This window comes from Spinacia oleracea, chromosome 2 (assembly GCF_020520425.1).
Source record: "Spinacia oleracea cultivar Varoflay chromosome 2, BTI_SOV_V1, whole genome shotgun sequence".
NCBI classification, from domain to species: Eukaryota; Viridiplantae; Streptophyta; class Magnoliopsida; order Caryophyllales; family Amaranthaceae; genus Spinacia; species Spinacia oleracea.
Window position 1 is genome coordinate 90,467,636 of NC_079488.1, and position 27,264 is coordinate 90,494,899.

Below are 27,264 nucleotides of genomic sequence, written 5' to 3' on the forward strand. Positions count from 1 at the left end.
AAGATGTTTCCTTACTTGGTGGCATGATTCCTTTAGATTCCCCTATGACCTCTTTCGCCACTCCCTTTATAGTGTGCTCCATTCTTTTCCATAATGAGTCTATTCCCAAATCCATATTACTGTCCCAAATACCTTCACTTGCCACATTTTCCACGAATTTTAGTTGTTACTCCCCTTGAAGTTTCCACCACTTGATCCTAGACTCCACTAGTGGTCTTCTCCTCCTTATATAACTTCTACCTCGAAAATCAAGTACCACAAGTCTATGTTGGGTTGATGTACTCTCACCCGTAATCACCTTACAATTGGTGTAGCACTGTCTCAAAGCAATCCTTACTAAAATGAAGTCAATCTGACTCGTATTACCTCCACTCCTATAGGTTACTAGGTGAGAGTCTCTTTTCTCAAACCAAGTGTTCATTTTACCCAAGTCATATGCCAATGCAAAATCCAAAATAGCATTTCCGGCTTCATTCCGATCCCCATACCCAAAATCACCCTGAATGCTTTCAAATCCATCGCAACTCGAGCCTACATGTCCGTTGAGATCCCCACCAATGATCAGTTTCTCACTTCTAGGGACACGTTGCACCACTGCTTCTAAATCCTCCCAAAATTCTTGTCTAGTTGAAGCATCTAGTCCTGTTTGTGGTGCATAAGCACTCACAACAGTTACAATTTCATCCCCTATCACAAGCTTAATACTCATAATTCGATCACTCTTTCGGGATACGTCCACTACATCATCGATATATTCTCGGTCAATAAGGATACCTACCCCTAGTTTTTCCCGAATACCAAAGCTTATAACCCCATGGAGCTATTTCTCTTGCTTTGTTTTCAACCCGGCCACTTGGTCTCCTGCAAACATAATATGTTAATTCTCTTCTTTCTCATAACCTCTACTAATTCGACTGATCTCCCTGTCAAAGAGCCAATGTTCCAAGTCCCAAAACGCATCCTACTACCCTTACCCTTACCCTTACCCCTGCCCTTACCATGAAACCTTGGATAGTTAACACCACCCTCGGATGACGCGCCGCTTCCGGGCGATGGCCTTGCAACCCTTATATATTTTCCACTACACCCGAGCCTAGGAAATGTAGCGCACCCTTGCATATTTGAAGCCACCCCTAGGTGTAGGGGTGGCGCGCCGCTTCTGGGCGACGACCCAGCAATCCTCACATATTTTACACTACACCCGGGCTTAAGAGGTGTAGCGCGTCGCTGAGAAGGGGACGCCCCCACGATATTCCATTGTCGATTTATGTCATGATATGTGGCTTTGTTTTACTGTTGGCCTCCACCAACCTACCGCACCCTCCTCCTTTATTCGGGCTTGGAATTGGCAACGAATTATACGCAACACTCACAAGTCACAAGTAAATGCCGGATATGCGACACTCACATATGCAACATTCACAGGCGGAGTTACACCTGTACCTGTGTATAGCTAAAAATTTGCGGTCATCCTCGCAATGCAACCACACAAAGTAGAGGCAAAATAAATAAGTAAACAACACATATAGGAGTAGGTTGGTTAGCATCCAGCGCATTACTATATCTGTTTTAGTTATACTTAAATATTTATATGCTAAGGTTATCTCCCTGTCCTTCAACTACTACTGCTATTACTAAGTTGTTTTATTCATTCTTGAGGCTGTGAATATAATTTATATGGATAATATAAGAATGTTATTAGGCCGGCTTTTAGCCACATATATATTTTGCAAAATATTAATCTCAATCGATAACTATGTCACGACTCACAACAACACAAGGTTGACAGTCAGAAGGTGCAATAAGCACATGACCTTGCCAAGGGGCCAGCTTCTAGTTTACTTTCTTTTTCTTGTTTTCCTTAGTTTATTTAAGCTCATGCAAGTTTAAAAAAAAAAAAAAAAACAAAAAAAAAACTATGTCACTATACACTAACAAGGTACATAATTTATAGTGTAGAGTCTCAATCTGCCCGTATAAAATGAAGACATAGCCTGTGTATAATTTATTTTGTTTTGATTCTCTTCACCTGTATCGTTTTATTCATTTGAATAATCAATAGTAATACAAATATTCAATTATTAATACAATATGATTGGATAATCATCAACTCTGCAAATTAATTGAATAGTTCAAACCTTAATCTTCCTCTAACGATATATGGCTTGGAGATGAATTAGATGATGAGACTTTTAGCTTACTTGACTGCTGAGAAGTGTGAATAAGAAGCTATATATGCAATCTATTTCAAAGAAATTTCATTAAATAATTCAGTTTGACAATTCTAACTATAATGTTCTATTTAGTGAAAAATGTAGTATTATCATCTATCTTCATTTCTTTGTTTAATTAATGATCATTTATCCATTTCATTTATTTATTTGATTTCTATATAATTTGATTTCGATATAATTTGATCAAGTTATCACATAAATATTAAATAAAATTTTAATAAATATGAATATGATCCTCATGCGGAGCGTTTTACAAAAAACTATTCATAAATTTAACCACCATAATCACTTTTACAATTTAACTTGGTTACAAAAATGCTCGACTAATTTTGTGGTTTTAATAACATTATTTTTCTTTCTCTTTTAAGGTTTCATCATGGAGTACTTGGTGTAGTATAAGTTTGTTAAATGTAAGACAGAATATTCTTGATTATAATATTCTAGGACTTTTAAAATAAGTAGTGCTTACATAGGTGCTAGAAATTTAAATTTAAAAAAATATAAAAAATGGTAAGGATAAGATTTGCCATCCAAATTTTGGTTGTGGTATATCATGATTGTAACATATTATTGTTTGCTTTTAGTATTATAGAAGTAATTGAGAATTCTAGTTGTTAATCTTGTCATTGTCTAAGCCCGCAACTCCAACAATTATTCATTTGATTCATCATCCATGTTATCTTACCAAGAACAACTGTTAAGTTGCGACCTTACATTTTAGGATGGACCTGCTTTTCCGATTAACTTAAATTAAACTTACTTTTTTTCCCCCCTATTTAAACAATTAACAAAATGCATCTTTACATGGAGTAGCTTAGGCCGGTGATTATGAAAATATTTTATGTTTTTACTATCTCTTTTCCCAAATATTATAACTAATCAATTCAAACAACTTAACTAGAAGAAAACGACAGACCAACCATTGATTTAACAAGCGAAGCGAGAAAACTAGCTACTTTTAAATGAGCAGAAAATAATCCTTCGAAGTTGCTTATTTCTCATTTGGAGTTCGAACTCATTTTCTTAACATGTATCTATACTAATATATTAAAAGACGTTTTTAAGAACGTATACATATCACGTATATCTAGAGCTGTCAAAAGCTGACCCGATCCGAGAAACCGACCTGAACCGACCTGTACTTTCAAGGACCCGGACCCGACCCAAGACCCGAAATGTTGTTAAAATATGTAACCCGTAACCCGACCGTATCCAACCCGTTAAAACCGACGACCGATTTCGACCCGTTAATGCATGACCCGAACCCGAACCTGGCACCCGATTCAACACCCGATCCGATGTCAACCCGAAATCAATTATAACCCGACGAAGCATGTTATTGACCCAACTCGTAACAACGAGTTACCTGATTTTACGCGACCTGTTGACAACCCGATTTGTCATTGACCTAGCTAAATAATAACTTAAATCAAGTTAATATTATCTTTTATAATTACCTAATCTAGAACAAGTGAAAAGCTTTAAACCAAATTTAACCAAATTTATAAAAGTTAATAATAAGGTTAAAACTTGACTAGACCTGATAGTTATCAAACCCGGTCTTAACTCGTGTACGATAGTGAACCCCACCTAAATTTTAACCGACCCAATAATTATCCGATCCGAACTTGACTGCTACAAGTCTGACTCAAACCCGACTCGTTAAGACCCGAACCCGAAATTGTACCCGACTAGAAAAAGACCCGACCAAACCCGACACGAACCCGACTTATACCGAAATGAAAAAATAACCCGACTTAACCCGACAAATAATGAACCTGGTCGAACCCGGCCTACACCCGACCTACACCCGGGTGATAAATAACCCGACACGACTCGACCGGATCATGACCGGAGACCCGAGATGACCAGACCCGAACCCGACTCGAGTAACCGTTTTGACAGCTCTACGTATACCTCTCATTATTACGTTACCACTGATCAGCATTATGACATGTCATTTACAACCAAAAAAACGTGTAGCAAGAATCGAACACCATACCTCATTTGTTAAAAGGTACACTTCCTACCATCTTAACCTACTATAAACATATGTTGTGTATTTCCATATAAGCATATACATTCTTTTTACAATAAATAATAATTTAATAAAAGTGAGTGCAAAAAAAAAGGAAATGATTTATAAATGTACAATGATTACTTTCCTAACTTAGGCCTCAAATTACAAAAAATTCGGGGTAATATAGTGTAATAATGAGTAAGAGGGGAAACATTGACGGAGATTAAGTAATTAATCAACTAATGATGAAAAAAAGGATTCAGGTTTGTTTTGATTTCTGATGCGGGGTTTCAGATTGGAAAGGTTGTTGGTCGGTCACTATTCTTCTGTCATCATCGCCAATTCGATGAAGATACTATCTATATGGGCACATATTTACAAAAAATAACCCCGAAATTATCTCAAAATCTGGGGCGACTCCCGGTCCACACACTAATTTATATACTAAAATGCGTTTCTAGAAAAACTAGACACATGACGCTCTGCTTATAATTCTTTCACTTCATGTAATCTTCATATACATAAGAAATGTCAAACATGGTTTGTATAAGGTTTGATCAATCAATCTTGAGTTTAAACAATAAATTTTTTATCTAAAACATGACATGTTTTATCTTATCATTGCGAAAAAAATAAGTAATAGTGAATGTTATTAATAAAGTAACCGGGTGCATTGCCCGAACCCAAAACCTAGTTACGTTCACTTTTACAATGTGCATTTATATCTATACTCCCTCCCTATTTTTTTATACCAGATACAAGTTACCCAACACAAGTATTAAAATGTTGCATCTTACATAATAATAAAAGAAAATGGGGGTACTTAATAATAAATAAATAGAAAGATATCAATTGGGGGTAGAAAAATTATCAGAAATAGACTTGAGAGTGTATTAAACAACTCCGATAGAAAAGTTATCAAAAATAGACATAACTTCAAATAAAATACGGTTAGAAATTCTAATTATGACCCCTACAAAAATACGGTGAAATACTTTTTAGACATTATTCCCAAAATCTTGGGGATTATTTAGTGAGATAGACTCTTTTCCCCATGTTTTAGATAAAACTAATTTCATTCACCTTTTCATTTCAAGTTTTTGTTTATAAAAATTATAAATCATCATGATGTTATATCAATTTATTTTGTCGGAAAAATAAAGTTTACATGTAAAAAAAAATGTTACGAGCAAATTCTAATGTTATTCATAATCGAAATTAGAACTAAAAATACGAAACGTCTGTAGCACTGCACCAATTGGACTATGAATACAGCCTAGAGAAAAGAACATTTGTAGAAAATCAGACCATATTTATTTATTTTATTTATTTTTTGTTTTTCTCGATCATGAGTTTATTATTTTGGACCATTACAAAAAATTTATTCTTTTTCTTCTTTTTGTTTGGTGGGTTTAAAGAAAAGTTAATTCCTTTTGTAATTAATCAAAGGGTTACAATAATTGATGACGAATATTCCTATAAAAAAAAGGATGACATGAAAAAAGAGAAGATAATACTAAACAAAAAAAACAAGGATAATGTACTTATATATATGTGCAATCACCACAAGACAAAAGGTACATACACAAGAAACTTTAACTTTCATTTATAAAAAAAAGAAAAAGAAAAACCATACAAGCTACAATGGTGGAAAAATAAAACCCAAGAAAAAAAAAAAAAAAACAAAGAGAGAGAGAGAGAGAAAAAACCAAACACGCCCTTAATAATCATAGCCCAGTGTTGTTTATCTACATTTGTATGGTCTTTTTCCCTCTCCAATCCATCCTTTTGAAACCCACAAATTTAAATAGAAATAAAGGATGCTTATTTAATAATTAATTAAGCAGTGCTTCTGAACGATCCAAGAGCTTTGATTGCTGCAGCTCTTAGAACGTACTGGTGATAGATTGCTGCAACTGCTGCTCCTATGAATGGTCCCACCCAGAATATCCACTGTAATTCATTCCACAACAACAAAGTCCATAAATTAGTCATGAACGTACAACGAGTAATTAAAAGAAATATAATTAATTAATCTACTTACGTGTTCGTTCCATGATTTCTCTTGGTTGTAAATGACGGCGGCACCAAAACTCCTAGCGGGGTTGATTCCGGTACCGGTGATTGGGATGGTGGCCAAGTGAACCATGAATACTGCGAATCCAATAGGAAGTGGTGCCAATACCTTGATAATATACCAAATATAAAATTAAATTATGTAATATTCAGTGGGTGAATTGAATTATTTATTATTAATTTATGGGTGAACTTACGGGAACATGGGAGTCCCTAGCGTTTCTCTTAGGGTCAGTAGCGGCAAAGACGGTGTAGACAAGAACAAAGGTACCAATAATCTCAGCACCAAGACCTGTACCCTTGTTGTAACCATGAGCCATAACATTAGCACCACCACCATATCTAACATAGTAAGAACTTTGGAAAGCTTTTACTAGCCCAACACCACATATAGCACCAAGGCATTGAGATATCATGTACAAAACTGCCCTTAATAGAGACACCTTCCTTGCAACAAATAGCCCAAACGTCACTGCTGGGTTAATGTGTCCTCCTGCATGTATATATACCATTCATTATATCAAATTCATAATTAAGTAACTAACTAACTAACTGAGGTTGACATGAATGATTAAGGGTCTCTTGCTTTTTAACCAAGGTCTCGGGTTTGAGCCTTGAGAATGGAAAATATCTCAATTGGGAGGGAGACTGCCCATCGAGATACCTATACAAACTCACGCGGGAGATTAGTCCACTCGCCAAAGGCGGTGGGAACTCCTCGTAGAAGTACAAAAAAAAACTAACTAAATACAGGAAAAAAAAAAATTGTATTAGCACCCGGTTCACCCTTAGGGCTAATTCGGATTCGAGGCGAGTTCTGGGTAGTTAGGTTCCAGTCCCCTCCCAATTGTTGTTGCGGGGGATCGAACACGGGTTCTCCCTACCAAATTCAGCCTCAATCACCCCTAAACCCACAAACAATTGGAAAAAAAAAAATTAAAGGTATTAATTAATTATTACTTACCGGAGATACCGGCGGTGCAGTAAACAAGGATAAAGATCATGCCACCGAAGGCCCAAGCGATACCAAGGATTCCAACACCACCACAATCATCGCCACCAGCGGCTGTATCACTCTGAGCACTGTAGCCAATCACAGTAAGAACAGTAATATACAAGAAGAGAAGAGTTGCAACAAACTCAGCTATGCAAGCCCTATACAATGACCATTTCTTTAGCTCCTCCATGTCAATCAATGGAGCAGGTGGTGGGTCATTGTAGTCCTTAGCTGAGAATTCAGGCTCCGCCACAGCTTCAACATCCTTAGTCATGACTGCTAATTACTAATTTCAGAGATCGAGAAAGGTATTGAATATATGAGGGGGGTTTGAGTGTTTTGTGATGGATGAGAAGAGTGATTACAAGGGCTATTTATGCAGGGTTTAGGGTATATATGTTTAATTTATTATCTTGGAGTACGTTTATATTTTAGTGATATGTTTCAAGCATAATTGTGATTAATGAGTTGGATTATAATTTCATTTACTAATCATTTTGGGCTGTGGGATGACTTAATAATTAGCCGTCCAAATGACATTTGGTTTTTGGTTGTCTTAGCTTGCATTGGTCCCACCTTTCCCCATTTCTTCAACGGCTCCCTACTTTTTTTAATCTCTCACCATTCACTAATATTATCCTTTTTGTCCCCTTTGTTTAAAAAAGTTTAACTTCATTATTCATTATCTATGGGAACTTTATATTCTCCATATTCTAGAATTTTCTTATTGAAAATCAAAGCGTAAATGTTATGTTATCAATACAATGGTCAAAAATTGATCCGATCTGAATTTATTTGTATTCGTAAGGTCTATAAATCGATCGGAACTCGAAATATTGTTAAAAAGGAATTCCATAACCAGTCTCATGTGTCTTTCCTGGGTCTGACTGGTATCTGCTCGTAGCACTGAGTGCGCACGCAACATCCGGACGTGTACATATCATAGCATACATTATTGAACCAATCAATGATGCATATGGAATCCCACTCATTTGTCTACGCTCATCCAATGTTTTTGGGCACTGGGTCTTGCTTAGAGTCATTCCATGAGACATGGGTAGGTAGCCTCGCTTGGAGTCAGCCATATTGAACCTTTCAAGCACCTTATTGATATAAGTGCTTTGACTAAGTCCAATCATCCTTTTAGATCTATCTCTGTAGATCTTGATGCCCAATATTTACTGTGCTTCTCCTAGATCCTTCATCGAAAAACATTTCCCAAGCCAAATCTTGATAGAGTTCAACATAGGAATGTCATTTCCGATAAGTAATATGTCGTCGACATACAATACTAGAAAAGCAGTTATGTTTGTCTTGTACGTCGAATCCAAACCAATAACCAGTGGATATGTGTATAACACCTCCACCATTGTAGGGTGAGATAAGAAGGCACGAGTAATGACTTTACTCGAACGGTCATTACACAAGATCCAATTTATGTAGTTGTGCTCTCTTGCTAGATGCAACATCTGTTCAACCACATTTCTTCCTTCTAAAGCTTCTCATCTAATCTTATATTTGAAGTTGTAAATTTGCCTCATGTTGGGATGTTCTTCTGGATACTTGTTCTTAATGGCCACCATAATGTGTTTTGTCTTAGCTTGTGCATTGTTCATCTCATGAATAACTTCCTTAGCACCCTAACTAAGACTTCTAACAACGCGGTGACCCTCCGGGCACACAATTAATGTGTGGTTATGTGTGCCACGATCATTAAGCAACCCAATAACCCAATTATTTTCTTCTACTCGTTGTTGTTCTCACTTAATAAAAAACCGACAACCGGCCAAATGCCTTACTCTTGGTGTTTAGCCGTTTTGCGGTCTCTGGATCCCTAGAATTGTTTTCTCTCCTTCCAAGGTCGCATTTCAAGTACTGGTACATTCGACCATATTTTTGCCTCTTTTTGTACGAGCCACCTATCAAGATGAATCCTAATCTGATAGCCACTTCCCTTGCCCAATTTGATGCGTTTTCAAAACCATCGAATATTTTATTTGTCATGAATCGATCTCTATAATCGACACCGTCACCACCATAATCAGGAAGTGGAACCTCGATGTTAGGAACCTATTATTAAAACACAACATTACATTCATATTTAATATTTTTCTTATTTAATTTGACGCGAACTTATATTACTAATAATATTAACAATATTAATTAATTAATTAATTTATTCATACGCTAACATATTCAAATTAAGTAACGTACATTGAATTCATAATTTAACACCATATTCATAATTTTGTACATGAAATTTAATCACCAAAATAAATATCTAAATTATATAATTACACATATTTATTAAGTTATTTTCTAAGCCGTTATATAATTAAAAATATTTATTAAGTTATTTTCTAAGTTGTTATATAATTAAACATATTTAACAATCGTATTTAAAAGTTATTTAAAAATTATTTACTAACATTTAACAAATAAATATGTCAACAAATAAACAATTATTTTAAATATTTTATTTAAATATGTCAATAAATAAGTAAAAAATTAATTATATTTCATACATTTTATTTCTAATTTTTTTACAGATTTTTTTTCATATTTTTTTAACAGATTTTTTATAATTGTTTTTTATAGATTATATCATATTTTTAAAAACAAATTCTAAAATTTCATATTTTTTTAAGAATGTCGAAATTTTTAAAATGGAAACACAATTTTAAAGAAAAAAAAAAGTTTTAAAATTTACCACAGAGGCGCATAAAAAAAAGAAGATTATTTATTAAAATATGCGGCTGCCGCCCAGAATTGGCTGCGTTGGACAATGGTGGGCCGCCTGGAAATGGAGGCACCCACCATGGCTCAGCCGCCCTAGATCTCCGGCTGAGCCATGGTGGGTGCCACCATTTCAGGGCGGCCCACCATGGCCCTACGCCGCCAAATCTGGGCGGCAGTGGCGTTTCGATTTAAGAAAAAAAAAATCAAACCTCCGACGATGAGGCTACCCACATGGCCGATGACCACGACATTGAAGGAACGTTATCGTCCATGATGTGGTGCGTTCCAGGTGGTGGTGCAGTGCAGGTGATTGTGCGGAGTAGGTGGTGGTGCGTGATGGAGCGCAAAAGAAGATGATGGTGGTGCACGGTGAATTGCTGGAGATAAAGGGGGAGACGGTGAGGGCCAACTGGCGGTGGAGATGGTGGAGGAGATGGTGGTGGTGGAGAGTTAAACCCTTTTTAATGAACGGTGATGGGTAAAGTGTCGTCATATATACTGTCAACGTTTGAATAAATATTGTCGTTATATAAATATTGTTATTATTGTACTAAAATATGTCATTATTTCCCATACTTTATTACTTTGTTTGATTTTTCAACCTATTATGGAAAAAATACTAATTTGCCCTTGGGTATGTGCATTTTTTCCACTGTCCACCACTGGTGTATCACTCCTCCTCTACTTAATATCTTTGTTTCTTTCTCCTCTCTTCATCTCTACATCTTTCTCCCCCTTTCTCTTTCTCTCTCTCTCTCTCTCCCTCTAATTCTTTTTCCTCCTTCACCCAAATACAACAAAAATCAAGATTATGGTTTTAAATGCTCAAGTTTGACAATGAAAATTCCAAACTTGAAGTTTTGATTGCCAAATTTGATTTTTAAAACCTCAAATTTGGCATTGGTGAAAGAGAAAGAAGAGTGGTCATAGCGGCGTGATGCAGAGAAGGGGAGGAAGTTGGCGGTTGTAGCTTTCTGATAATCATGTGAGTCAATATGATATTTAAAACTATAAATATGAGTTTAAAACTTTTAAAATTTAGATGACTATTTGTCCATTTCATTTTTCGACCCTTTAACTTTCAATCCCTATTATATGCCTAATGTATTTGTGTATATAAAGATCCTCTATTAGTATCAATATATAGTATACTACTACATAATTCGTTTAAAATTGTTAATGTGCTACTATTGTATGTCTGCATTATTTGTTTATAAGTACATGCAGTACGGACTACTACCTCCGTTCCATAATGGTATTTACAGTTATTATTTGCACAAATATTAAGGGCATATGTAATAAAATGTATAAGAAAATAGGTGAGTATAATAAATTATGGATAAATTAAGAGAGATAGTATAAAAAGTTGGAGGTTAGAGAAGCGGATATCGGACATGTGTGACAACACACATATCACCCCAACAAAACACACCCACAACATGACAAATAGGAAAAAGGGTAACAAATAAAGACAAAAATACTAAATGACAAAACACAACAACTAGAACAGAAAAGTAAGAGAGAGAAAGAGAAAAAAGTAGAGAGAAAATGAGAAAAAAAAATAGAGAAATAAAGAGAGGACAATATAAAGAGAAAGTGACAAAAGTAAAGAGAAAAAGTACCCTTTTTTATAAAAAATATCATTTCTTAAAAAAACAAGTACCATTTCTTTTAAAAAAACAGTATCATTTCTTTTAAAACAAGTACCACTCGTATTAAAACAAGTACCATTTTTTTTTTAAAGTCACTAGAGGAAAAATCTTTATAGGTGGCTCATCAAAGGTTGCCCTTATACAACAAGAGCCACATTTGAGAAAAAAAATTAATTTCCTTTTTTCTAAAAACGAAAATTTGGAATTCAGTTTCACAAGCGCAGCTTTAACGTAATCAAACACAAATCTCATTTTGTCAGCTTCCGTGTTCAGCTCGGGTTGTGTTGCCTCTCCTCCACCTCCGACGGTGAGCCCGAGCAGGAGCAAAAGCCAGAATCCGGCGACCGGCGGCAAGGTAGTGTCTCATCTCTTTCTTCTCTCTTACACACGTACTCACTTGCACCTATCCATCTTCCTTTTGCTTATAATTTCTTGATTCCTCTGCAATTGTTTGTTAATCGCAATTCAATTGCATAAACCTAATTTTGCAATTGCAGTTTTTCTGATTTCCTTCAAAAAAACATTATGGGTTTTCTTATTGCTCAATAAACCTAATTTTGCAATTGCTCAATTTTCTGATTTCCTTCAAAAAAAAAACAATATGGATTGTTCTTCGGATGTTGCAATGTGGTATTTGTTGGTATTTGGAGAAATTTGCAAATGTAGAAGTTCTGATAATTATTGCCATTTTTGTTGGTATTTTTTGGGGTTTGTTTTTGAATGGTTTAGACGATTCATGGTGATCCGAATTCGAGAATTTGCAAATAAAATGGAAAGCGAAGCATTGTTTGTTAGGAATTCTCCATTTAAGTATATGATAGTGTTTATCCTGCTGACCTAGGGTGGATTGTCTTGAGCATTGATATTCTGGCTTAATGATTAAGATAATTAATTTGAGTTGTATTTCAGGGTAAATATTATCCTAGGAGCTTCAGAAGAAAGAGTGATGCTTTCTGGGATGCATACTGTGGCAGATATATTTTGCTGCAGCTGTGGACAGATATAAAACCTGACATTGACTTGGTAGTTCTAATTGGAAAATAAATGCCCATTACTGATGGGTTTAGATTCTAATGCGTATTTGGGGGAAAAAACTACCTCCCTCAATTCTGTGCTTGTCTTTGGAACTCCGTCCCTTCTCTACTTCTCTTCTCCGAGTTCTCTCCCATTACTCGATCACCATGGCAAATTTCTCCACCACTGTTATCTACACTCTGCACCAGATTTCTATCGCCACCAACACCACTAATCTCTCTCATATATTTTTAGTCATTTAAAATGAAACCAGAATTCTACAAAAATCCAATACATCCGTCAACAATCATCCTGCTCTTTCAAGTTCTTTCCGTCATCACTGTCAGGTATTCTTGATGCTGCACCTGAAAATTCCATCGCCATAATCTGTTCGTTTTCCCCCTTTGTTTTCGTTTTTGTGCTATAAATTGTTTCTACTATTATCGTTTTCTCAATTGATAATTTTTCCCCTAAATCTTCTAGTACAAGTTTAATTGAATGATGTTTGTTGACTTTTATTTACTTAATCTACTCGAATTGACAGGTTTCAACATGAATTGAGGATTCATGTGCGTTTGAAACTTTAATTGCAGTTTAATTTCTTAAGGGGCGATTTTAGTATAATTTGATACCTCTACTAGTTGTTTGATTTAGCTTTTTGTTTGTTCAAATGTTTAATTTGATACGTTTAATCGTTGTTTGATTAAGTTTTCAATTTGTTCTAATATTGTAGCTTTGTGTTTGACTCCGGCATTCTATTTATTTATCACAAAACCGCAAACAATCAAGCTGTCTTGAGCAGCCTTCTAATAGGTACGTAAATAGCTCTATCCTCTTGACTTGAAGAGTTTCAGTCAATTGGCTTCATATTCCTTAGATAGCATCATTTGGTATGATATGTGTATAAGCCTTCTTGGCTTCTTGTGTATCTCTTTTGTTATACAAATGTATCACATTCTTTTTCTTCAAGTTAGGAGGCCTTGGGACGCCTAATACCACCTAATCTCTTCTTGTAAATGTACAGTTGTTGCTTTCTTCATTTTGTAGGCAAGAAGTTTTTTAGCATACTCTTGTGCCATGTTTAAGGTTAGAATGGAAGCGTGCCACTCATACATTATAATTGTATCTTTTAAGCTTTGTTGATAGTTTCTCCCCTGAACTTAACCATTTTGACAAATTCTTTCCATTACTCTGTTGTTGCATGATGCATGATAGTCTGAAAACAAAGACTTAAAGGTTACACGACTTTGAAAAGTCTGTTCTTATAGACAAGGTGAGTATTTTCTATCTTAATATATTATGTCGTATTAGATATTCCCAACTTCTAGTTTAACTTGTTTTTCTTTTAACGCATTATGAGGCCCTTGACATTGATTGCGGTTGTGGTAGCCTTGCAATTGAACTAGTTTGGAATACTGGATGCAGATACACTTTCATTATCCAAGATAGTTCTATGTGGCAACCTCTATCTCTCATGTGAGTGTTTTAAACTTGTGTCTTACTTTTATTTTGTTAAAATTTCATTTGAGTTTATGCAGTATAATTCATCTTCACTTAACTCACTCTAATTTCTTTCCATTACTACTGTTGTCATTATGTAATTTTTCTGTTGTAGCTGCTTAAATTTTTGGCTGAAAGAAGAAAACTACAAAATATTTGCTTAAGAAAGCAAGGGGCCTTGAAGCTTTGCAGTTTGATATACAGCAGCGAGTACTTAAGCTCACTGCAAACAGGTATGCTTTTTTTTTTTTAGTTATGCAGAGTACAATATCTGCAGGTGAAATTTGATACTTTTTCGTGTGTGAGAATTTTTGTTTTTGAGGATTCATGCTAAAGATATCGGGTGCATCTTTTTCCTTTATCTGGTAAAGAAGCAGTCCACCGATCATGAGTAGACATAACCTGAGCTTTGTGAACCACCGTAAAGTTAGACTATACAGACAACCTTTCCTTTCATGGATACTGAGCATTTGGTTGTAATGTCATAACTACCGATGTGTTCTCATGTAGATTGGTTCTTTGGGATTGATTCGTAGATAGTTCTAAGAGTTCCAACTTGGTTAGAAGAATTTTGATTTTTGGGAATCTATCTTGAGAAACCAGATAATTGTGGCCTTATTTATGTCATAGGCTTGTGGCAACTTCCATTGCTCATTTAAGTTGACGATTTAGTTGCTTAAGTATTAATTTGTAACTTGTTATCCAGGTGCGGAGTTCCAGGCTAATGATTTGGGATTAAAGGTTGAGAACACATCTATCGAACAACTTGGTTTGGCAAGGAAGGTGACAATCACCAAGGATAACACCACCATCATTGCTGATGCCGCATCCAAAGATGAACTTCAGGCTAGAATTGCGCAGCTTAAGAAAGAATTGTTTGCAACCGACTCTGTTTATGATTCTGAGAAGCTTGCTAAAAGAGTTGCCAAACTTTCTGGAGGATTTTCTGTTATAAAGGTTGGTGCAGCCACAGAAACTGAGCTTGAAGACCGTAAACTGCGAATTGAGGATTGACAGGCTAAATCGCACTCCTATCAAAGATAAACCTAACGTTCACCAACTACAAATATAGCAAGGGAAGCAGGGATCATATCCACAGGGAAACAATGTTCTTTCTACTATTAATCGGCAATTATAGACTATTGGGAAACAAAAATATGGATTGATTTGTATAATATAACTAGCTAGGACGATAATAAAATAGGGAAAAATCAGATATTAAAAGGTCTAGGGCATAGGTTCGCCGATGAACAACATTCCAGGATGACAACAATCGATAATAATCAATAAAACAGTTAATTAGACTAGCATGCTCTCTCGAATCGATACTAATCATAGACTTAGAATTAACGGGCTCTCGCTACGTATTAATCCCAATTCCACCTATTGACACAAGCCTAAACATCAAATTGCATCTCTCGAATCTTAATTTGATATTGCGAAACTAATACAATCAAACCTGCGCAAATCTAATTGCAAAGTAAATAGGAGCAATCAATAGGAATTAACAGCTAAACCAACAATCAACAACAATTAATCATCCCTTCATATTCGTTCATGGATTCCCAAAACCCTAGAAAATAAACTACTCACACATATTTAAATTAAACCAAATAAACATATTAAATAAAAGCATGATTGAAATTGAATAATAGAATCAGAAATAAAGTAATACCTAAACGAAGAACGAAGGATTAGCTGAAAGATTGAAGCTTTAAATTAATAAAAGTAGAGTAATTGGAAAATAAAAATTGAAGTTTTAAACTAAGCAATAATAATACGAAATTCCCAGAGAAGAACACCGGCTACTAAAACACTAATTTAATATATATATATAGCCTCCCCCTTAAACCTACGGAGAGAAACAAACAAAGGAATACGGTTTAGGGCCGAAAACATGGCACCCCGGTTTGTGAAAACCTGCCGGTTTTCGGTGCTTCCCAACATAGAAAACCTACAGGTAGCGAAAACCTGACACCCGGGTTTGTGAAAACCTACCGGTTTCGCGCCTAAAATTAAAATCCTCCTTTTCTCAAAACCTGCCGGTTTTCATAACCCGGCCGGTTTTCGTTGCAAAATTGCACAAAGTCTCTATCTTCAAAACGTCATAACTCCTTCGTTATTTATCGGAATTAGGAAAATGACCACTCGTTGGAAAGACCTTGAAATTTAGAATCCAACCCAATTAAAATCACTGCATTTGGAGTTGTAGAACTTGAGTTATGATCAAAAGAGTGGACGAGAGTCGCTTTTCTACTTCTTTCACTATTCGCTTTGCTTGTTAACTCTTCCAACTCAATGTTTGTGCTCTTGAAAGTACATAATCTCTTGTATTGATTCAAATGAGTAGGAAATGCACAAAAATATGCTACTTTCTACAATGATGAACCTGAAACTACAACCATACTAAAAGGAGCACATTAATACTAAAAATCGCTCCGAAGAGCTCATTTGAGATCAAAAAGTACTAAGGGACGGGGGTAAAAACACTATAAAATATGAACATATCAAACTTCCCCAAGATAGATCTTTTCTTGTCCCTAAGCAAAGAAATTATCGATGAATACAAGATCAACTTCACCCCTAACATATTTCAAAACTAAAGACACAATTCTAGGCAAAATTCAACGAGCATGCATCAATGTCAACCAATCAAATCCACCCAACCACAAATCCTCCCTAACAATCGTCACGCAAAGCGAACCACAAGTGCACAATGGAATTCAAGACTAGTGCTCACACACTCGTCACTCATTTATGTGGCGGGTAAAAGATGTACCCGTTCGCTCTCCTCCCAACATATAAGTGAACAATGCCCTCCCAAACTCACAACACTCGCGTGTCTAGAAAAACATACACTCAACCTAGTAGTCCACTCGAAATGTGTCATGTCATCACTTGCATTGATAAATAACTACTTTAATATTAATACGATTCTATGCACAAAGGTCGAAAGGTCTTCAAAGCTTGTAATGATAGGCTAGGTAAGGGTGCGGTAAATTTGGGTAAAATGTGAGCTTAAAGCCTTGGCTTTGGGGAGCATAAATCCTAGCAAAACCATGATCAACCAAAAATAATGACCACAACTCTCCCACTCAACACATGATAAAACAACAAACAAACCACACCATACTTTCTTGCCTTTTTCACAATTATGACCAACCACTCATACAGATATGGACTTACAATACTTGAGTGAAACAATACTTTGAAATTTTTCTGAGAGTAACGATTTTTTTTTTTTTTTCAATCTCTCTCTTTTTTTTCTTTCTTTTAGAAACCTTCACATTTTCTATTCTTCTCATCTCTTTCATTTTTCAACTCATTTTTTTTTTCTTTTACAAACAACAAACATGATAAGAAGAACTCCCTTTTTTCAATACTCACTATGCTCGAAAGTACCACACTACAACTCCCTCACCTCACTACTATTAGCTCCCCCAAGCTAGGCTTGGGACTAGTAACCAATGGGGCTTTCACGGGCTTGTAATATGGTTAGCCACCGAATAAAGGGCATAAGCAACAACATGGGTAGAAAAAGAGGGAACAAATGTATCTAATTTCATCTGAAGGCTACCTAAATAGAAAATGCCTTCGTCCTCCTCAATGTGCATGTATATGAGTCATAAAACATTACTAATAGTTGCAAACCAATACTCAAAATCAACGACACACCAGGAAACTATCACACATTCCTAACAAAGTCAACTAGCCAAGCACCAAGTTCACAAATAGTTGGTCAAAGTTGACTCATGCAAAGGCACCAAAATAGTCGAATATTAAATCTCGGTCAACATATCAACAATGCTCGTCATCAAAAACCAAGAATCAAAACATTTCAATCAAGGGGCACAGGGAAGCATGATCTTGTATTCTTGGAACGTATTTTTGTTGTTTTTTTTTTCAAAAGCGATAAACTACTCTAGAAAGCAATAACACATACCTCCCCCAAGCCAAACTCAGCAATGTCCTCAGTGCTTGAAGGAGTGGAGATAGAGGGTCTCAATCTTCATTGAACCCCTCCGGCTCCAACTCTTATGTGCCTCCCGCAAAGCGATTGGTTAGTAAATAACCAACCAACGAGCGTAGAAGCTTGTCATGCGCACTCGCACATCTTTCGTGCAATAAGACATGCACGATAATCAACAACAAATTTGCAAAAAGTCCGAATGAGCTCTACGCCAGTAAGGAGTAGGATGCCTAAAGGAAGAAGAACAAAAAGAAAAAACAATAACAAAAGAAGAATAAGAAAAGGAAGGAAAAGAGAAAGTAGGCATACTCTCCTTATGGAAGTTGTTTTTGCGGACTATTAATTCTCCAACCTCAATGATCAACGAAATAGCTCTCTCTGTGTTTTGGAATTCATGGTGGACAGGCTCTTCACCATATAGATCTCTCTGCAAAGCATCCACCTCTTCTTTGTAAGTACTGTAAGTACCTGCAAAAGATTCACAAAGAGGAACATTCTCTATTGGGTCATTGGGCTTTTGATTTTCGTGGGGAGGAGGAAGATCCTCAAGCAAAGGTTTTACGGGGAAAGAGAAGGGGAGTGAGACGGTGTAAACGGGGCTAAGAATAACCCTTCTTGGACTTGGAATATGAGGGGTAGGGGTTGACACAACAACAAGGGTTTTATCAACTTCAACTTCCTCATGGACTTGCTCTATAACGTATGGCTTTTCAGTTTCAACAAATCCTTCATCCATTGATCCAACAGTCACATCATCATCCTCCAACTCATCCTCAACCTCTAGAATAAGTTCCTCCCACTCTTGGTTGCCTATGGGTTCACTCAGTTGACCCCCATCCCCAACACAACTCGAATCATTTTTTTCAATAATTTCTTGAACTTTTCTAAATCTCTCAAGAGTAGCCTTACTAGCTTTAATAATCTCATTAGTAGCCTCTTGAGATCTAGTATCTCAATCTCAGAGTTTAATCTTCTTAATTCCTCTAAGAAGCTATCTCTGCTTTCTGATTCAGGTTAAACAGGATTGGGCAAGGGTTCACAATAATACACGGGAGAAGCAACAATGGAATCATGAGGAAAAACGTTGATATCCATGCAAGGGTTAGATAAGTCATTAGAATAGACATGATTACCATAAACATTAGAATGCACCTCATTATAACAAGCATTCAAGGGAGAGGGGGTAGAAACATGTAGATTGTGCTCATAATTTGGATTAGCACATGTAACATGAATGGACATTTCACGCTCATACAAATCCCTTGCAAACCACATATAGTAATCTCACATATCATCCAAAGACAAGGCTCGAAAATCACCATTAAATCTACTTTCTATCACATTCCTTGTATACTCATTTAAACCACCATAAGCAAAACCACAAGAATCCCAAAGATTAAGATTGTGGTAACCAATAAAATCATTTAGCCTATCGAAATACACCCAAAAAGGCTCATTTACGAACTGAGGGAAAGAATAATAATCCATATTTTCGGGGGGAAAAAAATAAATAAAAAAAAGTAAAAAAAAATAAAAAAAATTTAAAAATTAACTAAAGAAAATAAAATATATACATGGTCTCAAAGAACTGGAAGTTCTATGAGACTCAAGAAAATAATCTAAATCATAAAATTAATAGCAGAAAATTAAACCGTTTCCCCGGCAACGACGCCAAAATTTGACAGGATAAATCGCACTCCTATTAAAGATAAACCTAACGTTCACCAACTACAAATATAGCAAGGGAAGCAGGGATCGTATCCACAGGGAAACAATGTTCTTTCTACTATTAATCGGCAATTCTAGACTACTGGGAAACAAAAATATGGATTGATTTGTATAATATAACTAGCTAGGACGATAATAAAATAGGGAAAAATCAGATATTAAAAGGTCTAGGGCATAGGTTCACCGATGAACAACATTCCAGGATGACAACAATCGATAATAATCAATAAAACAGTTAATTAGACTAGCATGCTCTCTCGAATCGATACTAATCATAGACTTAGAATTAACGGGCTCTCGCTACGGATTAATCCCAATTCCACCTATTGACACAAGCCTAAACATCAAATTGCATCTCTCAGATCTTAATTTGATATTGCGAAACTAATACAATCAAACCTGCGCAAATCTAATTGCAAAGTAAATAGGAGCAATCAATAGGAATTAACAGCTAAACCAACAATCAACAACAATTAATCATCCCTTCATATTCGTTCATGGAATTCCAAAACCCTAGAAAATCAACTACTCACACATATTTAAATTAAACCAAATAAACATATTAAATAAAAGCATGATTGAAATTGAATAATAGAATCAGAAATAAAGTAATACCTAAACGAAGAACGAAGGATTAGCTGAAAGATTGAAGCTTTAAATTAATAAAAGTTGAGTAATTGAAAAAAAAAATTGAAGTTTTAAACTAAGGAATAATAATACGAAATTCCCAGAGAAGAACACCGGCTACTAAAAAACTAATTTAATATATATAGCCTCCCCCTTAAACCTACGGAGAGAAACAAACAAAGGAATACGGTTTGGGGCCGAAAACCTGGCACCCCGATTTGTGAAAACCTGCCGGTTTTCGGTCCTTCCCAACATAGAAAACCTACAGGTAGGGAAAACCTGGCACCCGGGTTTGTGAAAACCTGCCGGTTTCGCGCCTAAAATTAAAATCCTCCTTTTCTCAAAACCTGCCGGTTTTCATAACCCGGCCGGTTTTCGGTGCAAAACTGCACAAAGTCTCTATCTTCAAAACGTCATAACTCCTTCGTTATTTGTCGGAATTAGGAAAATGACCACTCGTTGGAAAGATCTTGAAATTTAGAATCCAACCCAATTAAAATCACTGCATTTGGAGTTGTAGAACTTGAGTTATGATCAAAAGAGTGGACGAGAGTCGCTTTTCTACTTCTTTCACTATTCGCTTTGCTTGTTAACTCTTCCAACTCAATGCTTGTGCTCTCGAAAGTACATAGTCTCTTGTATTGATTCAAATGAGTAGGAAATTCACAAAAATATGCTAATTTCTACAATGATGAACTTGAAACTACAACCACACTAAAAGGAGCACATTAGTACTAAAAATCGCTTTGAATAGCTCATTTGAGATCAAAAAGTACTAAGGGACGGGGGTAAAAACACTATAAAATATGAACATATCAAAGATGCAAAGAACGCAACTTTTGCTGCCATAGAGGAAGGCATTGTTCCTGGTGGTGGTGCTGCTCTTGTTCATCTCTCAACTTGTGTACCTTCTATTAAGGAGAAGCTTGAAGACCCTGATGAACGTCTGGGTGCTGACATTGTGCAGAAGGTAAACTCCATCTCCTGCATTCAGATTATAGGATATTGGGTCGGACTCCTGCCATTTTAAAATTTGGGCTTCTCGGCTATGCCTAGCCCCGTTAATCTGCGTGTATCTTTTAGAGTTATCTACAAATAATAAAATTTCGAACCGGCACTGAAAGCTAACCTGCTTTAACTTCTAGATTAAGTAGAGAATGCAATTTTAGTTGAAGGGTCAGCTTTGGTTGAAGACCAGATAATGTTTTCTACCAAAGGTCAAACAGAAATGCAGCGTGATACACTAATAGTGTATGTGACTTGAATTTCCTTCTAAATACTGAAGTTATGAGATGCTAACATTCAACTCGGTATTTGGTTATCCTTTAAATTCCCCAACGTGATCACATTAGTAAGACATCCTTTGCACTTTTCCAAGTCACCACATAACTACAATATGTGGCCATTACCTACTTTATTTCGAACTGTAGTTAAACTAGTAGAATTCTTGATCTTATGAGATGGGGAAAAAAGGGCGAGTTTTGTGTCTAAAATAGTTAATCATGTTCTTGCTGATGCAGGTTCTACAGGTTCTACAGTGTGATTGAGCCTGGAGACTCCGTACGAGTTATTGGAGAATTTGATAACCAGGGAACTAGTAATGTAAATCATGACAATAATCTTCTTGTTATACACCCAAACCTACTACTTTCCGGGACTCGGGTAATCTTTTCTTCTTTTTGTCAAATCTATGCATTATTTTTGTCAAATAGGAATTATTAACCCTTTACATGTTTAATATACTTAGTATTAGGTTTCCAATCCTTATTCTCATCTACTTTGGTCAATTTATGCACATTTAAGGCTCTTTTGATCCTTACATGTCATATTTTGACTATAAAAGTTGTTTTTGCTCCCAACTCTCAACTAATGAACCAAAATAGGAATTATTAACCCTTTACATGTTTAAAATACTTAGAGCAGGATTATTGGGGAGGATATATATATCCTCTCTTCTACTCTCTCTCCTTTTCTCCTTTTGACACATCACATTCTCTTTCTTCCACATCATTTCTCACTATCTTCTTCCTCTTCCTTTTCCTATTTCTATTCTTTTCCACACATCAAAGAGGATCCTCTCTTTTTTCCTCTCTCTTAGTTTACATACCCCAATACATATTATTTTTCTTATTAAAACATTTAATTTAGGAATAATGATAATTTCAAGTGTTTAAAAAATAAATTAGCCTAATTAATTATTTTTCCATTACTATTGATAAAATAAATCGATTTGTAACCTTGAAAATAATAAACTTGTTAATATAACATTAATAATAATTAAAAATATTACAATATAATGACAGTAATTAACCAACAATGACAAAAATAAACCGTAACATTGACAAGAATAAAAACATTACTACTAACATTAATTAATGCAATACACTGACCGTAATTAAAAAAAGTGACAGTAAATGAAAAACAATGACAATGATAAACCTTAACGGTGACAATAATAATAATAAAAATTGCAGTTACTACTAATAATTCAAAGCAAAAATCTACTACTCAACTCATCTATCAGTTTCAGATACATATGTATGCTTCAAGTTCATCATGAAAAAGATGACATGTATGAAATATGGTTAAAATTAGGTTCATTTTATAGAGAAAAAATAAATATAATCGTTGGTATTTTTTTATTTACAAATAAGTTGCCGTTTTTTATTTATTATCGTTATAAAATTATTACCGTATGCAAAATTGTTTAAAACTACCCAATTATTAAATGACATGTGGTTTAATATATCCTCTAGCTAACCCAATATATCCTCTCCATATGGAGGATCCTCTCTTCTACTCCTACATTAAAGAGGATCCTAATTTAGAGGAGAGAGAGTGTAAGGGAGGACATATATCCTCCCCATTGTTGATGCTCTTAGTATTAGGTTGCCAATCCTTATTCTACGTACTTTGGTCAATTTATGCACATTTAAGGCTCCTTCGATCCTTACATGTCATATTTTGACTATAGAAGTTGTTTTTGCTCCCAACTCTCAACTAATGAACCAAAATAGGAATTCTTAACCCTTTACATGTTTAAATACTTAGTATTAGGTTGCCAATCCTCATTCTCATCTACTTTGGTCAATTTATGCACATTTAAGGCTCGTTTGATCGTTCTATGTCATATTTTGACTAAAATAGTTGTTTTCGCTCCCAACTCTCAATTAATGAACCAAAATAGGAATTCTAAATGCTTTTCATGTTTAATTCACTTAGTATTAGGTTGCCAATCCTCATTCTCATCTACTTTGGTAAATTTATGCACATCTAAGGCTCGTTTTGGTCATTATAGGTCATATGTACCTATATCGAGCCAAATGAGCCTTAGATGTGCATAAAGAACTTGAAATGAATCTTAGTAACCTTTAACTAAGCATGTAAAACATAAAAAAGGTTTAGAAAGTGTCCTTAGGTTCATTTGTTGATAGTTGGGATCGAAAATGCCATTTTTGGCCATAAATGGCCTATATCGACCCAAATGAACCATAGGCGTGCATAACGAACTTGAAATGAGTTTCATAAACATATAAATAATCATATTAATCATTAAAAAGGTTTAGAATGTGGAAATAGGTTCGTTTGTTGGTAGTTGGGATCGAAAATGCCATTTTTGGCCAAATATGATTTATATCGAGCCAAATGAGCCTTAGATATGCATAAAGAACTTGAAATGAATCTTAGGACACTCAGAAAGTTGTTTTCGTGACCAATATAATTTCTTCTTTCGCATATGAAACTTAATTTAATTTATTGGTTTGCATGTACGTTGTTCTTTTAAAGGTTTTCAAAACTCCAAGGGAGGGGCCCTTTACCAAAGAGGAGTTGGATGAAGTTTGAGACAAGTGGGATACTTACTTCAACGATTGTGAACTACCCTCAGTGTAATAAATAAAGCAGGCTTGTAGTTATCCATGACTCTTACATTATTTTGTTATTTATCGATTCAATTAATTACATTTGAATTTATTCGGTAATATTATTGGAAATTTGAAATTTATATCATTTTTGAGGAATGTCAAGCTAATGTTTGGTGAAACAGTATTCTATAAATTATAATGCAGAATTTTATATTGCAAAATCAGATGTTATATTGCAGAATATCAGGAATTATATTGCAGATTTTTTTAAAAAAAAAACTCAAAAGTTACCCTTGTTTACAACAAGAGCAACTTATGTGAAGCTTATAAGTTGTCCTTGTTACAAACAAGAGCAACTTATGTGAAGCTTATAAGTTGCCCTTGTTGCAAACAAGAGCAACTTATAAGTTTCACATAAGTTGCCCTTGTTGCAAACAAGGGCAACTTATAAGATTATAAGTTGCCCTTGTTAAGGGCAACTTTTGATAATTTTACAAAAGTGACCCAGGTTGCCCTTGTAATTGGCAACTTATAAGCCTATTTTAAGGGCAACTTATGATGTTTTAATTTTCCTCTAGTGAGTACTCCCTCCGTCCCTTAATACTCTGACCGGACACGCTTGCCAATGCACAACTTTGACCACCAATTTCTTTAACTACATATTATAAAAACTTATAAAAATATTAATATTTTGAAAATAAATATTAAGATGAAGCCAACAATATATTGTATACTAACATTTGTTTTCATATACTACAAATAAAATAGGGTCAAAGTGAATTATGTGAATAGTGCAAAAAGTCAAAATGGGTTGAGTATTAAGGGACGGAGGGAGTATAATTTTTTCATTTTTTCGTATTCATAATCAATCTCAAAAAATAAATTGCCAGCAATTTTTTTTTGTCTTTTTGCTATTTTGTCTTTTGCTCTGATATGTGTGTCGCCACACATATCCGATATGTATTTGTAGTACCTATAAAAAGGTGGGTGATAGTTACAAAAAAAATGATTAAAATAAGAAAAAGTGAGTGAGAAAATTGTATTTTTTGTGGGATAAGAGGGGTGAGATGATACAAATTCATGTCCGAAAAAAATATAAAGCACACTACAAGAAAACGCATCTTTTCCGACCGCTTAAAATAGTCGGCAAAGTCCTTAAAACAGTCGCTAAAAAATTTAGCGACCGTTATTAGTCGATAAGGGTGGACAGTGTCTTTATGATCGGTATTTGGGTAATTATCGACTGGAAAGCAGTCGCTAAATAAGTTTAGCGACTGTTTAAGACAGTCGGTAAATTAACGACTGCCTAGCAGTCGATAAATTTACGACTGCCTAGCAGTCAGTATTTTAACGACTGCTAAGTCGGTCAGTAATTTACCGACTGTACAAAACAGTCGGTAAATTGCCGACCGTCTTAGCAGTCGGTAAATCAGTAATTAGCGACCACTAAACGGTCGGTATTTTTATTAAAAAATTAAAAAAAATCAAATCCATCAACTGAGAATACCCAGTTAATAGTTCGATTTCCTCAAAGAATATGAAAATAATTTCATTATCCGGCTTCAATGTCGATTTCCTTTATTTGCACCAAAATGTCTAACTCATGATGAACAATTTCCAGAAAACGAAAAAGGGGATGAATTAACATATACATATAAAAAGAAAATTTAATGAATTTAGAAAAAAGAGTTAAATAAATCCAACCCAACTACAAAAATAAAAATTCAAATAATTACATACCAAAATTTCTAATAGAGACTAGATCTGAAAATTTAAAAATCACCAAATTACTAATTCAAACAAACTGGACCAGAAAGACGGAAATCTGTAACTTCCGACGCTGCTCATGCTCCCTAGCTTCTTACTTCAATTACTTTGTTCTCTCGAGTTATTCACCTACATCCACATATAGAGATACAGAATCATCAGTAAGAATTTTAATATCAAACAAGAAGACGTAAATAGGAGCTAAGAGCCGGATTAACCATAAACTCATCAAAATTTTAATTATTAAAAACAAAATTGATATATCACAAAAGGGGAGAAGAGAGGACGAAATTAAGAACATAAAAAACGAAAAGAAGAAGGAATATGGGTAGAAAAGTGAAAACATACCATAATACTAGATCTGGAAATCTAAACTGGAGCAAATTCCTTATAATCGATCCAAAATTGAAGGCTTGATGCGCTGATGTTGTTGTGTTGATGCGTTGATGTTGATTTTTAACAAGAAAAAAAGTGGGGGAGAGGGGGAGGTGGAGGGGGAGGCAGAGAAAGAGAACAACCGTGAGAGAAAGAGAGGAGGTGAGAGAAAGAGGCGGGTTTCAAGTTTAGATTAGGGTTTGGGGTGAGGGTGAGGGTGTGGGACTGGGCTTTAATTAGGGTTTGGGTGAGGGTGTGGGTGAGGGCAGTCGGGAATTTAATTTTTTACCGACTATTTATTTTGCGGTCGTAAATAATATTTTACCTACTGTTTGGACGGTCGCTAAATAATTTTTTTCCGACCATCTGTTTTGCGGTCGCTAAATAATAGTTTACCGACTGCTTGGACGGTCGCTAAAATAAAAAAAATTCGACCATTTGTTTGCTGTCGCTAAATAATATTTTACTGACTGCTTGCGCGGTCGCTAAATAATTTTTTACCGACTATCTATTTTGCGGTCGGTAAATCTCTTTTTACCGACTAATTTATGAGCAGTCGGTAAACACAGACGTTATAAACGCGAATTCTTGTAGTGATATGTAAATAACATTATAAAACGGACTATATAGTGTCAATATTTTTTAAACGAAGGCAGTAGTGCAGAAAGTAATACGAAATTAAGCTTTCTTACTTGAGAAGAA

General features: G+C 35.2%; 2 protein-coding genes and 2 long non-coding RNA genes across 5 annotated transcripts; 1 reads left to right on the top strand and 3 right to left on the bottom strand.

The window, feature by feature from the left end:
• Positions 1-166: 166 nt before the first annotated feature.
• Positions 167-709, bottom strand: LOC110797896 (uncharacterized). The gene has a single exon (XM_022003022.1). The coding sequence runs from the start codon at positions 707-709 to the stop codon at positions 167-169; it is 543 nt and encodes a 180-aa protein (XP_021858714.1).
• Positions 710-5,832: 5,123 nt separating this feature from the next.
• Positions 5,833-7,752, bottom strand: LOC110797911 (aquaporin PIP2-1). Its single transcript, XM_056837290.1, has 4 exons — positions 7,295-7,752; positions 6,528-6,823; positions 6,299-6,439; positions 5,833-6,207 (listed from the first exon to the last, which is right to left on the bottom strand). The coding sequence occupies exons 1-4, from the start codon at positions 7,599-7,601 to the stop codon at positions 6,094-6,096; spliced, it is 858 nt and encodes a 285-aa protein (XP_056693268.1). The 5' UTR covers positions 7,602-7,752; the 3' UTR covers positions 5,833-6,093.
• Positions 7,753-11,937: 4,185 nt separating this feature from the next.
• On the top strand, positions 11,938-15,450 carry LOC110780875 (uncharacterized). Of its 2 annotated transcripts, XR_008927241.1 has the most exons (6): positions 11,943-12,073; positions 12,628-13,079; positions 13,466-13,545; positions 14,158-14,208; positions 14,348-14,465; positions 14,939-15,450. It is a non-coding gene; the product is annotated as an uncharacterized lncRNA (long non-coding RNA). The 2 variants fall into 2 exon arrangements; XR_008927242.1 differs by lacking the exon at positions 12,628-13,079 and having other exon boundaries at positions 11,938-12,073; positions 14,939-15,443.
• A 10,664-nt stretch (positions 15,451-26,114) lies between these two features.
• On the bottom strand, positions 26,115-27,147 carry LOC130467076 (uncharacterized). Its single transcript, XR_008927243.1, has 2 exons — positions 26,536-27,147; positions 26,115-26,316 (listed from the first exon to the last, which is right to left on the bottom strand). It is a non-coding gene; the product is annotated as an uncharacterized lncRNA (long non-coding RNA).
• Between the last annotated feature and the right edge of the window lie 117 nt (positions 27,148-27,264).